Below are 15,011 nucleotides of genomic sequence, written 5' to 3' on the forward strand. Positions count from 1 at the left end.
AACAAGATTTCGTGTGGTTGCCCAGGTAGTCAACTGTCTCTGTCTTCTGTTGCACATTTTGTAAGTTTCTCGTTTGTGCTTCCTGGTTGCTTTAGTAATATTACTTCCCTTCTCAGATCTTTGATGGGGTTGAAGATTAGATAATTGTAGCTACCTTCTACATTATTTAGACTTCCTGAAGTAGAATGTTTAGTAAAATTTTTGTTATATGTTCCTCGCCTAATATTGTTTACTTCTTGTAATTTTATATAATCTATTCCCATTGTATATAGTTGTATTTGGTTTCTGAATCTGCCTTATTTAGACAAAAGGGGGAGATGTTGGGGCAGCTGGCCCAATCCCTGCCTTCAGGGGCATGGCTGCCCCAGGGGAGAAAGGTACCTTTATAAAGAACCGGGTTGGGGATAGACACCCCTGTTTTTCCCCCGCGTCACCCTCTGCTTCGCTGGAGCCTTGGCTTTGTAAGTTCCCTTATTCTCCTTTTATTAAAACTGATTTATTCTAAAAGGACTATTTTTGGTTATTTCCAAATTCCTCCGACCACCGCTACAGGAGGTGCTCTTAGTGGCTGCAGCTAAGAACGTATCCTGTCAGGACCTCAAGGGCAGGCCAGTACAGAGGCCCAAATACTAACACAATCATTATGGATATAAACCTTACCAGAACCTTTTAGATACAGCAAAGGCAATGCTAAGAGGGAAACTCATAGTTATGAGTGTCTATATTAAATAATCAGAAAGATCGCAAATAATCTAACAGCACATGTCAAGTCCTAAGAAACAAAAACAAGCCAAACCCAAGATTAGTAGATACAAAGAAACACTAAAGATCAAGGTTGAAATTAATGAAATGGAGACTAAGAAATTATAAAAGATCAATAAATAAAATCTGTTCTTTGAAAAGAAAAATAAGGCAGTGGTGGCACATGCCTTTAATCCCAGCACTTGGAAGGCAGAGACAGGCAGATCTCTGTGAGTCTGAGAACAGCTTGGTCTACAAAGTGAGTTCTAGAACAGCTAGGGCTATACAGAGAGACCCTATCTCAAAAATCAAAAAGGAAGGAAGAAGAAAGAAAGAAAGAAAGAAAGAAAGAAAGAAAGAAAGAAAGAAAGAAAGAAAGAAAGAAAGAGAGAAAGAGAGAAAGAGAGAAAGAGAGAAAGAGAGAAAGAGAGAAAGAGAGAAAGAGAGAAAGAGAGAAAGAGAGAAAGAGGGAGGGAGGGAGGGAGGGAGGGAGGGAGAGGAAATGATATTGGCAAGCATTTAGTTAAAATAACCCAGAGGGAGAAAAAAAATCACCCAAATTTCAAAATAAGAGATGAAAAGGGGATATTACAACGGTCATTACTAATATCCAGAAGACCACTGGGGAAAGTTTTTAACTTAAATTCCAGTAGACTGGGAAGTCTGAAAGAGATGGATAAATTCAGAGAGGCATATGACACACCCAAACTGAACCAAGAACAGAAGCAACTTCAGCAGGTCTGTGACAAATACTGAGGTCAGGACAGTCTCCCAGAAAAGAAAGCCCTGAAGAAGAAAAATCACTGCAGGATTCTACCAGACCTGCAAGAAAAATAACAATGTTCTACAAACTATCCCTAAAACAGAAAGAAAGGAACCTCCCAAACACAGTCCACAAAATCAGTATTACCCTGATACTAAAACCAGGAAAGTACCTTAAAAAGAAAGAAAGAATTCAAAACTATAGATCGATTACTTTGATACACAAATGTAAAAGTCCTCAGTAAAATACAAAAGGCTAGAAAGTTGGCTAAGTGATTAGGAGCATGTATTGCTCTTGTAAAGGGCCAGAGTTTGATTCCTAATGCCAATGTGGTACACAACCTAGTAACTCCAATCCAGGGACTATGACACCCTCTTATGACCTCTGAAGGCACCAGACATGCATGTGATACAGAAACATACATTCAGGCAAAACACTCATACACATAAGATAGTAAAATAAATGAAAGAGTTCCTTTTGGGGGCTGGAAAAAAGGCTCAGCAGTAAGAGCACAGGCTGCTCTTCCAAAGTACCCAGGTTTGATTCCCGGCATCCACAAAGTGGTTCAAAACTGTCTATAACTCTAGTCTCAGAGGATCTGACACCTTCTTGAAGCCTCCACAGTACACAGACATACATACAAAACACCTATATACATAAAAACAAAAATAAACAAACAAATCAAATTCAACAACCATAATAAAGATTATTCAACAACATATGCAAATCAATAACATATAATCTAGCACATGAGGAGAATCTAAGATAAAAAAATCATATGACCATTCAATAGCTACAGAAAGGGCCTTTAAGAAAATTCAACACTTTCACAATAAACACCCTATTTAAACCTAGAATAGAGGGCTGGAAAGATAGCCCAGTTAGTAAAACACATGCCACACAGCATGAGGACCCACACTTGGACCCCAGCACTGAGCTAAAGGCAAAGTCTGGCGGTAAAGGCTTGTGATCCTAGTTCTGGGGACGCAGACACAGGAGGGTCCCCCTGGCTCACTTGATATAGATATGAATAATTTGCATTGATATGGATTTTGCTTTAGTGATTTAAATTTAAGGTCAATTTTGTTATATGTATATGTATTTCTGACACTGATTAAGGTATTGTGATTGTGTAGTTCATTTTAAAAATGTAATGTATAATTAAGAAATATAGGTTGTGAATGGATAATCATTGATAATAGTAAAGCTTATAGTCATGTTAGTTAGATTTTCTAGCTATATAGAGATATATTTCAGTTAGATAGGCATTCCTAATATCTTTCAAAGACTACAGAATATTCCACTTAAATGTTTTAATAACTTAAGGCTTTTCATGACAATGAGACACGTCAGCTCCTGGCAGTACCAATCTACTTCAAGAGGAAGATGGGTATCGAAGAGGATCCTTATGGAGTTTGACAGCCATTTGGGCAAGAAACTGCTCTTGCCTGGACTGTGGCACTAACTGAACACAAAGAACCAGCAGAGAGAGGACTGCTGAACTTGCCTAAAGGGGAGATGAATCTTTGGGATTCCTGATTCATGAAAGAGTCTACAAGACATTCTGCAGGACACAGCAGATACTGACTGAGCTGCCTTTGAAATTTCCTGCATCATGGAAATGTCTACTGAAAACTATGGGCCTGTAGGCCGAAGATGGATGCCCCAACGGTACAAAAGAACTTTGGGTGACTGTCCAGGTAGCAAGATGTCTCTGTGATTTTTAGAGTTTTGGAAGTAGCTTACTTCTTGTTCACCTAGGTAACATTGTGTTCTTCTGCAGTCTTTGATGGAGTTGAGGAATAGATAGTTATAGATTTCCTTAGTTATGATAAAAGATAAAGTAGATATAAATACTATAACTGTAATTCTTACTTGATAACTTTTGTTATATGTAATTTTGCTATGCTAAGGTTAAAGCCTTTTTTGTTGTTTAAACAGAAAAAGGGGAAATGATGTAGGTGTATCTTCTATGTATCTGATGATTTCATTGGTTAATTAATAAAGAAACTGCTTGGCCTCATAGGTTAGAACATAGGTGGGTGGAGTAGACAGAACAGGAAGAAGGAAGTGAGGTAGATGGCTCAGACAATTGCCCCGCCTCTCCTCTCTGGGCCAGATGCGATGAAGCCAGCCGCCAGGTCAGACATGCTGAATCTTTCCCGGTAAGACACCAATTGTGGTGCTACACAGATTATTCGATATGGGTTAGTCAAGATGTGAGTAAGAGGCTGAAAATAATGGGCCAGGCAGTATTTAAAAGAATACAATTTGTGTGTTGTTATTTCAGGTTTTAAGCTAGCTGGTGGCCGAGAGCAGGGCAGCGGGAAGCTGCCCGCAGCTCCTCACTACACTCACTGCCAACCAGTCTAGCCAGAGTGATGGGCTCCAGGTTCAGGGAGGGACCCTGTTTGAGATTACGCCAGTTAACCTGCCATCAACCTCTGGCCTCCACAGTGCACATGCACTTGTGTATAAACATGTGCACTCAAACAAATGATCATACCTTATCATACTACAGGTTTCATAAAATAAACTATAAGCCAAATTACATAAAATGAAAAAACAACTAAAAGCATGTACTATAACATCAGGAATGAGACAAGGGCATCTACTGTCTCCAATGTTACTCATCATAGTGATGAGTACATCACTATGCTTAACTCTTTAATTAACTAGTGCTTAATTCTTTTTTTTTCTTTTTTTTTTGTTTTTTTGAGACAGGGTTTCTCTGTGTAACAGTCCTGGCAGACCTGGAACAAGCTCTTGTAGACCATGCTGGCCTCAAATTTAGAGATCTGCCTGTCTCTGCCTCCCAAATGCTGGGATTACAGGTGTGTGCCACCACTGCCTAGCCAACAGTGCTTAATTCTTAGCCAGCAATAAAGAAAGACAGATAAATAAAAAGGAAGTCAAATTATCCCTATTTGCAGATGATAAAATTCTATACTTGAAAGGCCAAAAAGACACCACCAGTAAACTCTTTCAATGAAATAATAGAGACAAAATTTAACATAGAGAAATCAGTATTCTTCTAAATATGAATAACCAGCAAGCTGAGAAAGAAATAAGGAAAACAATTCTATTCACAATGGTGTAAAACAAAAATAAAGCGAGAGAGAGAAAGAAAGAGAGAGAGAGAGAGAGAGAGAGAGAGAGAGAGAGAGAGAGAGATCAAAAAACATAGGAATAAACCAAGAAGTTGGAAGTTCTCTAAAATGAAAGCTATAAGGAAAGCAGAGAAAATAAATGGAAGATTGAAATTGAAAATTTTCCCATGGTTTAGTAGAACTAATATTTTGAAAACTACCATATTATCTAGGGCTGGAGAGATGGGCTAGCTCAGAGGTTAAGAACACTGACTATTCTTCCAGAGGTCCTGAGTTCAATTCCCAGAAAGCACATGGTGGCTCACAACCATCAGTAATGAGATCTGGTGGCCTTTTCTGGTCTGTAGACACACATGCAGACAGAACACTGTATACATAATAAATAAATAAATCTTTTAAAAAATTATCTATATGTTCAATGCAATACTCATAAAAATTCCAATGACATTTCTCATAGCACAAGGGGGGAAAGATGTTTTAAAATTTGGAAGCATTGAAGCCCTAAAGGCAAAAGCAGAAGTGCAATGCTTAAAGCTACATCAACAGCGTGCAGACTATGGCTCCAAAGGCTCAGCAAATAGAACTGGCAATGGGGCGTATGGAACTAAAGCAGCATACAGAAGAGTAAAGAGACAGCCTACATAGGGTGACTGTGTCCTATGTGGTCAGGCTTTGCTAGGGGGTAGGACCAGCTCCACTTCCTATCCTTTTTCTGCCTTCTGACTGAGGGGACACTATGACCAGTTCCTCATGGACATGATAGACAGCAGCTAAAATAAAACTGCCCTCCTATAAACTGCTTCTGCTGGCCATTTTGTCAAAAGTAACTATTATATAAAGAACACACACACACACACACAATCAAGACTTAAAAAAATAATTGAATCAAACTGAACAGACTGCTCTCCAGAGAAGTATAAATGAGAAGCAAATACAAGAAAAAAAAAATGTTCAACACCCTTAGTCATCAAGGAAATACAAATTAAAACTACACTGAGATTCCTTCTCATCTCAATAAGAAGGATTATCATAAACAATGCAAAAAAAAAGCTGGGTTTGGTAGTGCTTACCTTTAATCCCAGCACTCAGCAGGCAGAGGCAGGTGGATCTCTGGAAGTTCAGGCCAGCATCATCAACAAAGTAAGTTCCAGGATAGCTAAGGCTATACACTGTCTCCAAAAAACTAAAAATAAAAAAAGCAAGGCCAATAAAACCATCCAGTAAATGTTGACATGGATATAAGGAAAAACAGATCCTTGAAACCCTGCCTCAAAAAAACAAATAACAGACAAATTTAGGCTGGGCATGGTGACACAGGCCTTACTGCCATTATTCAGAAGGCAGAGGCAGGAGGATCTCTGTGAGTTCAAGACCATCCTGGTCCACATAGTGAGTTCCAGGCTAGCCAGGGCTATATAGTAAGACCTTGTCTTAAAACAAACCCACCAAAAACAAAAGAACTAATAATCCAAAAGTGTTGTTCCTGGGTGTTCCCCTGTAGGATCAAATCCTTCGAACACTAGAACAACCCATGTTTACTGCAGCACTATTTCTCTTAGCAAGCTGTTATCATAGGTACTCAATAAATAAAAAAAAATGTGCCAGTCCATACAGGGAAGAGTAAAATTATGTTATATGAAGGAAAGCTGATAAAAATGGATATCATCATACTATGGAAAATAAGCTAGTCTCAGAAAAACAAATACTGAATGTTGTCTCTCATATCAGAATCTAGATGCTTTGTTTTTTGGTTTTTTTGAGACAGTTTTTCTGTGTAAAAGCTCTACCTGTCCTAGATCTCACTCTGGAGACCAGGCTGGCCTCAAACTCACAGAGATCATCCTGCCTCAGCTTCCCAAGTGCTGGGATTAAAGGTGTGCGCCACCATCACCCAGCTAGATTTTTTTTTTCAAAACATGAAGAAAGAAGATTATTTGGGAAGAAGAGAAAGACCAGTAGAAGTGGGGATAAGGGATGGACTAGGACAAAACATGATCAGTCTACACTATATATATGTATGTATGAAAATGTCACATGAAGCCCACTGTTGCATAATTAATATATACTAATTAAAGAAATAAAACAATTGAATAGTTCTACACATATCGCCAAAATTATCCAAGTTCTCATATGACACAGCAACTCTATACTATTAGAGTTATATTCAGGAGAAATGAAAACATGTCTTACTAGACCCTGTACATGGATATTCACAACTGGTAGTGACTTAAATGTCCACCAACAGATGAATAAACAAAACATATATACAATGCAGTATTATTATTTATTTACACAGAGATCCACCTGCCACTGTTTCCCAAATGCTGAGATTAAAGGCATGAGCCACCATTGCCTGGCTACAATGCAGAATTATTATTCAGCCATAGAAAATAATTAAAGGTCAGTATTTGCTACAACATGGAAGAATCTTGAGAACATGCTAATGAAAGAAGCCAAGGCAACTACAAAAGACTAGAAGGAAATATTTACAGACAGAAGGCAAGCCATTAGTTCCCCAGATTGGGAATAAGGGCAATAGAAACAATCCCTGAAGTGTAAGGAGAGATTTCTGTTTATCTGGTTGGTTGGTTGGTCTGGGGTTTCTTCATTAATGTGTATGGGATTTCTGCTTACATGTATGTCAGTACACACAGAAGTGGTGCCTAGAACTGGACACACAGACAAATCAGACCCAGGTTCTCTGAAGAACAGCCAGTGCTCTTAACCACTGAGCCATCTTGCCAACCCCATGGAGGTTTCTTTATGCAGTGATGGCAATGTTCTTGAGCGGAGGAGTATGGCGGCACACAGCTGCGATCCTAGCACTGGGGAGGACAGCGGCAGGATCTCAAGTTTGAGACTAGAACTGTACTACACGCTCAGACAATACTTCAAGGACCAATTTTAAAACTGACATTTACCTATCACTATGCTGTTGTGGGATTCTGATCCCTTTAGCTAATGGCTTTGGGGGGTTATGAGCCCTAGTATGTGGTCTTGTCTACATTTGTGACTTTAGCTCGCTTGCTCAGGTGGCTAGGGCCAAAGGAAGGAGCGGTTCGATCAGCAGCTGGATCACAGAAGCATCTAATCTGTTCTGTATCAGTGAGTGTTTACTTAAATTCTTGAGACCCTTTTAACATACTGATGTGTTCATGTATCACTATGCTACAGGATGGATTACATTTTTAAAAGTGGAAGTATCTGGCATAAAAATTTATCAATAAAGTTTTTTAAAAAGAATTTACAACCATTTTAAGAAGTACACTTTTTGTGTGTTTTTGATGTGCAAATACATTACCTCCACAGTATCTGGGAGAATGAAGTCTTCTGCTAGCTGTAATGACACATGCAAGCTATGCTTTCCCTGGAGGCTGTCGTTGTCTTTCTGTAACCTCACCAGCTCTTCTGAAACCTGTTCACGTGACTGCATCAGCACAGCCTAAAACAGAAACAGGTGCTTATCACAGCTAGGAAGGTAAATCCAGTTTAGTAACAACCACATCAGAGAAAAACAAGACCAAATAAAATGACATTTGAGAATGGGGCGGTATATAATAAAACTATGTAAGACTTCTAAAAACATACACACAGCTCATAACTTAAATTTCCATCAATTCAGCAAGAGTCAGGCAATGAGACACACATGGGAGTTCATTCTATACTGATCCTACCAGCAATTCAAAAACATTCAGCTTCTTGTCTCCCAAAACACAGTGGGACCAGATTCTGTAGATCAATGGAATTGGCTGACACAAGCAAGATCTATACCACACAGAACAAGTATTCCATAGAAGAATGGAAAAGGCAGTACCTCCATCTTCCCTTACACCCACTGCATATACAGTATTAGCATCCAGGAGCAAGTGAAGAGCTGAGCAGCCTCAGTCTACATGTCTTCAAAAGGATCTAGAGTTTCTCTTATGATGCCCATGGTCCCAGAACCCAGGAGGCCCAGGCATAGGATCCATAGATCAAGTAAGACTCAGGTGGATAGGAAATTAAAGGTCAGCCTGAGCAACATAAGATTCTGCCTCAAGCCTCTACACCACTCCCTCACCGCCACCCAACATAGAGGATCCATGCCGATTGGCCTGGAACTCACAATATAAACTAGGCTGGTCTTGAACTCAGAGATCTACCTGCCTCTGCTTTACCAGGAATGGGATTAAAGGCATATACCACCATGCCCAGTTTTCTGTTGATTTTTAATATTCACTCATTTGTTACAAATTTATATATACACAAGCAGATCACTTTCTCAGGCCACCTTTATTTGTCACCCACTACTGGAAAGTAGGCATTTTTCTGTCTATTAGGAATCCAGAGACAAAGATACATTCCCTGGAGAAGCTTGTGGTAGAAAAGTTTAGTTAAAGCCAAAACTACCCTCACTACAACATGGTGCTATAACAAGCTGCTTAGTGAACAATACACGATGAAGGACACATAAGAGGAAGAGATCAGTGAAAGAGTTAAAGAATATCTCCCAAGGTGGGTGATGAGCAGGCCATGTACAAACTTCGGTTATACATTATTGGCTTTACTTTCTTAAGGCTATTTGGTTGTACCTTATGATCATCTCAATCTGTACCTAGCCTAGCCAGCATTCTATAAAGACACACATAATAGGCCAAGCAGTGATTTAAATAATACAGTTTCTGTGTGATTATTTCAGGTCTAAGCTAGCTGGGCAGCTGGGAACCAACAAGCTCCCTCCTCCAACAAATTGGTGCCCAATGTGAGGCCAACTAAAATCCACTTGAAACCTGAGAAAGCTTAAAAAGGAATTCTAGGGCTGGAGAAATGGCTCGGCGGTTAAGAGCACTGCCTGCTCTTCCAAAAGTCCTGAGTTCAATTCTCGGCAACCACATGGTGGCTCACAACCATCTGTAATGAGATCTGGTGCCCTCTTCTGGCCTGCAGGCACACACACTGACAGAATATTGTATACATAATAAATAAATAAATATTTAAAAAAAAAAAAGGAATTCTAGACACAAAAATACAGAGTTTAACACAGCTTCTTGCTGTTTGCTGGTGGTTTGCTACAGCTCCTTTAAAAGAGATTTTCCTGGCTCAGGAGCAGGGGAAAAAAGCTGCACTGTTTTGAAATGCCTACTTTCTGGGCCGTGCTGACTAGTGCTAACTCTGACTCTTTCTGAAGGTCCAGCTACAGGTAAATTGAGTGGGGTCTGTGAACAGACTGCTGCAGCTTGCTTACTGGTGACATGGACCGGCTATGTGCCTAGAGATGGGGCCAGGGTTAGCGAGCAGCTCTGCCATGCTGGACTATGCAGAGCAAGCAGGTAGTACCGTATTTCCTCTAACAATGATGCAGCTTAAGTTTTTAAGAAGTGCTTAGCATTTTAAGAAGTGCTACTGGAGAGTAAAGAATTACAGATACACAGTAGGACGGATTAGACATAAAAGACCTCTAAATGGGTCACAGTGTTGGATAAATGTACATAGGATTGGGAAAGAGAAGAAAAAGAATATAGACAGTTATAAAAAGTAAATAATTTTAAAAAAAAGGTAAAGTATTTAAAGAGACAGAGAATAGACATTCTTAGATTAAAAGGAATAAAGAAAAATAAGCCATGTAAAGATGGAAAATTTATAGAGACTCTGGATAATGTATATTATTGTGTTATCTTTCAATTTTTTTTTCTTTTTTTGGTTTTTCGAGACAGGGTTTCTCTGCAGCTTTTCCTGGAACTAGCTCTTGTAGACCAGGCTGGCCTCGAACTCACAGAGATCCGCCTGCCTCTGCCTCCCGAGTGCTGGGATTAAAGGCGTGCGCCACCACCGCCCGGCGTATCTTTCAATTTTTTGACTGTGAATGAGCTAAGTACAGAGAGACATTTCATTGTATGGGCTGCTAAGTTAAACCAACATGTATATCATAAAAGTATCATGACTTCCAAATTTGGGTCTAAGGATATGCTGCTTTGGAAAAAAGCGGTTCTTTCTTGTTTCCACAGAGGATCAGAACATATGGAATGCTTCCAGATTGGTATGGTTTGTTGATGTAACAAGACCCCCCAAAGGGGGACTGGAGAGATGCCTCAGCAGTTAAGAGCACTGACTGTTCTTCCAGAGGACCCAGGTTCAATTCCCAGCACACAACTGTCTGAAGATCCAGTTCCAGGGGATCTGACACCTTCACACCAATGCACATAAAATAAAGTTAAATAAACCATAAGAAATATTTTTTAAAAAGACCCCCTAAGGTTGTCATGAACACCCCCCAAAAATTACTATGCCCAACAATCACCAGGAAGCAATATGAAGAAAACTATGCCCATATTCCCAAATATTGTCTTTTTGTTTACATTTAAAGGGAAATATGATATAGAATGAATAATTTGTATGAATCTTGGTTTATTGATACAAATTTAAGGTATATTTTGTTATATGTATATATATGTATTCTGATCTTGATTAAGGTACTGTATTTGTGTAGCTCATTAAAAATGTAATATGTAATTAAAAAAATCAATTAATAGATACTCATCTATAATGGTCAAGCTTATAGTCATGTTAGATTTTCTAGATGCATAAAGATATATTTCAATTAGATAGGTATTCTTCAAATCTTTCAGAGGCCTTCAGAATACGGCACTTAAAATGTCTTAAGAATTTAGGACTTATCATGACAATGAGACACATTTGCTCCTGGCAGCACCAATCTACAAGAGGAAGATGGGCATCGAAAAGGCTCTTTATGGAGTTTGCTAACCATTTGAGCAAGCGACTACTCTTGCCTAGACTGCTTAACTGGACATGTAGGACCTGCAGAGAAATGACTGCTGAACTTGCCTAAGATGGTCCTTCATGGTTCCTGCTTCATGAAAGAGTCTGCCAGACATTCTGCAGGACACAGAAGAAAGTGACTGCTAATATAGGCGGAACTATCTTCGAAATTTCCTGCTTCGTAGAAAAGTCTGCTGGATACTATGGGTCTGTAGACTAAAGATGGATGCCCCAATGGTACAGAAGAACTCTGGGTGACTGTCAAGGCAGTGAGATGTCTCTGTAAATTCTAGAGTTTTGGAAGGTACTTACAATGCACCTCCTGTTTACTTAGGTAATATTATATCCTTCTGGAGTCTTTGATAGAGTTGAAGAATTTATAGTTATTATTATAGTTTTCCTTAGTTATGATAAAAGATAAAGTAAATATAAATATTATAACTGTAATTCTTATTTGATATGTTTTGTTATATGTAATTTTACTATGTTAAAGTTAAAGCCTTTTTTTGTTTAAACTGAAAAGGGGAAATGGTGTGGGAGGTCCTTCTGTCTATGTGTTGCTTTTATAAGTTAATAAATAAAGAACTGGCCTATAGAATGGAGGAGGAAGACAGGATCAGAGAGATACCATGGAATCGCCAGAGACAGACACTGGAAATTTTACCCAGTAAGCCATAGCCTTGTGGCAATACACAGATTAATGGAAATGGGTTAAATTAATATAAGAGTTAGCCAATAAAAAGCTAGAGCTAATGGGCCCAGCAGTGATTTAAATAATACAATTTCTGTGTGATTATTTCAGGTCTAAGCTAGCCAGGCGGCCGGAAACCAACAAGCTTCCTCCTCCAACACACACATGCCCTCCCCTTTGGCTATCAGACCCATGGAACACTGCACCCCAAGGAAATGGAATTTCTCTAGGAGCCTCATACTGGAAGAAACAAAATCCACCATGGGTTCATCCAGAAGGAGCTCATCCAGAAACAGATTCCACATAGTTCTGACTTGTCAGACCACCTTATGGTAATACAAGAGACAATGATAGGTGAGCCCACAACTTTAAAGAAATGACTTAGTTATCTGTGCACATCTCTTGCCTTCAGTTTAAATTTAACCCTCTTGTTAGGAGCATGAGATGGACTTGGGAGGAGGTGTCACTTGAACTCTTTGTTCTTCCCAATGTGGCCATATTAGAGCAGCAGTAAAGAACCAAAGAAAACTGTTCCTGGTCAAGAGAAGAATCTGTGGCCTGCATATGTAAAAGGGAATTGCTCTTTTGTTTCCCAGCTGCCCAGACCCAAATAATCACACAGAAACTATATTAATTACCATATTGTTTGGCTGATCTCTCAGGCATATTTCTAGCTAGCTCTTACATCTTAAATTAAGCCATTTCAGTAATATTGAGTTGGAAGTGTCACTCCAGCCCCTAGCCTGGGAATTGCCCTGGTCTGGACTCCAGTTCCCAGCCTGCCAAGCGCTTAGACTCCAACTCCCAGCCTGCCAAGCACTGACCCCTCCCCGGGAAGGGTCAAGACCACTCCCACAGGATATTTAGGCTTGTGCCAAAGAAACGAACACATGGTTTCTGGGGTTTGTGTGGGCTTCTCTCTCAGCCATGCTGTCCCAGTCCACCCGGGATCGTGGCATTTATTAAACATGGACATTTTTGATTTGGTCTAATCTGGTTTAATTGAAGTTATTTTGTGTCAGCAGAGAGGTTCTTCTTTAACAATTTCTATCAATCTGTGTATTGCCATGAGGCTGTGGCCTACCGGTAAGTTTCTGGAGTGTCCTTGTCCTTTGGTAACTACATGGTATCTCCTTAACTCTGCCTACTTTCTCTCTATATCTCTGGATTTCCCACCTAGCTTTGCTCTGCTAAGCCACTGGCTGAAACAGCTTAATCATTAACCAATAGTAATAAAACATATTCACAGCATACAGAGGGGAATCCCACATCATGTGTAGAGACCTGTCTCTCTGTGTATGTATACAAACAAATGTATTTGAGTCTTAAGCAATTTTATTATTATGTATAGAATGTGCAAGATTTATACACATATGCCACATGTATGCAGAGTTCAGAGGGTAACATTAAGTGTCCTTAAACACTCTCTACCTTAATTCTACCTAAATTTCTTCTTTAAAAAAAAAGTGTTTGGCCGGGCGGTGGTGGCACATGCCTTTAATCCCAGCACTTGGGAGGCAGAGGCAGGCGGATCTCTGTGAGTTCGAGGCCAACCTGGTCTACAAGAGCTAGTTCCAGGCCAGGCTCTAAAAAAGCTGCAGAGAAACCCTGTCTCGAAAAAACAAAAAAAAAAAAAATTAAAAAAAAGTGTTTGATTTTATTTTTTAAGATTTATTTACTTATTATATAGTGTTCTGGCATGTATGCCTACATACCAGAACAGGGCACCGAATCCCATTATGGATGGTTGTGAGCCACCATGTGGTTGCTGGGAATTGAACTCAGGACCTCTGGAAGAGCAGCCAGTGCTCTTAACCTCTGAGCCATCTCCCCACACCTCTCTACCTAAATTTCAAAGACAGGGTCTCTCACTAAACCTAAGCTGGCTGGCCAATGAGTTTCAGAAATCAGCACATCTCTGCAAATGCCAATTATTCCCCATCCCTGAATATGGTTACAGAGGCATACCTGCTATCACACAAGGCTTTTATGTGGGTAACTATGGATCTAAACCATACAGCGAAAATTTTAGCAATTAAGCCATCCTCCTAACCCAAACTTTTCAATGTTAACTATGTCTTTAATTGAACTATTGAGAATGGCTGGCCAAACTTCACATGTTAGGGCTGCTAGGACTTAGGTTCTGACCTTAAATCCAGTAACAAATCCACTTAAAACTAAATATTACCATCCTGTTACCTTCTGCATATGGAAGAAAGAAAAGAAAAGAACGTGTGTGTCTTAATTTCTTTTTTACTTAGAACTGTTTGAGAATTTTCTGGCTGTCATCTGCAGAGATCAAAATTATTTTTTCCTGCCTTTTAATTCTTTAACCTGACCAAGACCCCTAGATAGTAGATAGTGACATAATCACAAAGATGAACTCGAATACCTCTTAGGTCCCACGCACCTTAGAATACTCCTTACCTGGATGTATTCTAAGGGCAGAAACAACCACAAAGAAACAGTGAGCCTATTTAGTGAGTTTGCTGCTAATGGCAATATTTACGCTCTGGAACTACTGTGTCTCTAACTTCACCAATCACCAATATTGGAACATCCATCATTGTCGTGATAGGACTTGACCACTAAAGAATTCCATCTGTGCATTATTGCTGTCAAAATTCTGACCTCCACTAAATCATGAGGAAACAATCATTCTACAGCACATTAACCTAAAGGATTCTGAGTAAAACAACCACGTTAAACTATTCAGAAATGTTAATGGGTTTTTTGTTTGTTTGTTTTTTGTTTTTCGAGACAGGGTTTCTCTGTAGCTTTGGTGCCTGTCCTGGAACTAGCTCTTATAGACCAGGCTGGCCTCGAACTCACAGAGAACCACCTGCCTCTACCTCCCAAGTGCTGAGATCAAAGGTGTGCGCCACCATCACCTGGCATTAATGGCATTTTTAAGAGACAGGGTATTTTACTACATTAATTTAAAAAAGAC

General features: G+C 39.5%; 1 protein-coding gene across 1 annotated transcript in view; it reads right to left on the reverse strand.

Moving 5' to 3' along the window:
- Positions 1 to 15,011, reverse strand: part of Rabep1 (rabaptin, RAB GTPase binding effector protein 1) — a 113,102-nt gene that overhangs the window by 16,868 nt on the left and 81,223 nt on the right. Inside the window, exon 13 of the mRNA XM_038327748.2 lies at positions 7,916 to 8,056. Coding sequence (XP_038183676.1) covers positions 7,916 to 8,056 — 141 coding nt within the window. The remainder of the gene's footprint in view (positions 1 to 7,915; positions 8,057 to 15,011) is intronic.

The sequence above is a fragment of the Arvicola amphibius genome, chromosome 4, assembly GCF_903992535.2.
Source record: "Arvicola amphibius chromosome 4, mArvAmp1.2, whole genome shotgun sequence".
In the NCBI taxonomy this organism is placed as follows: domain Eukaryota; kingdom Metazoa; phylum Chordata; class Mammalia; order Rodentia; family Cricetidae; genus Arvicola; species Arvicola amphibius.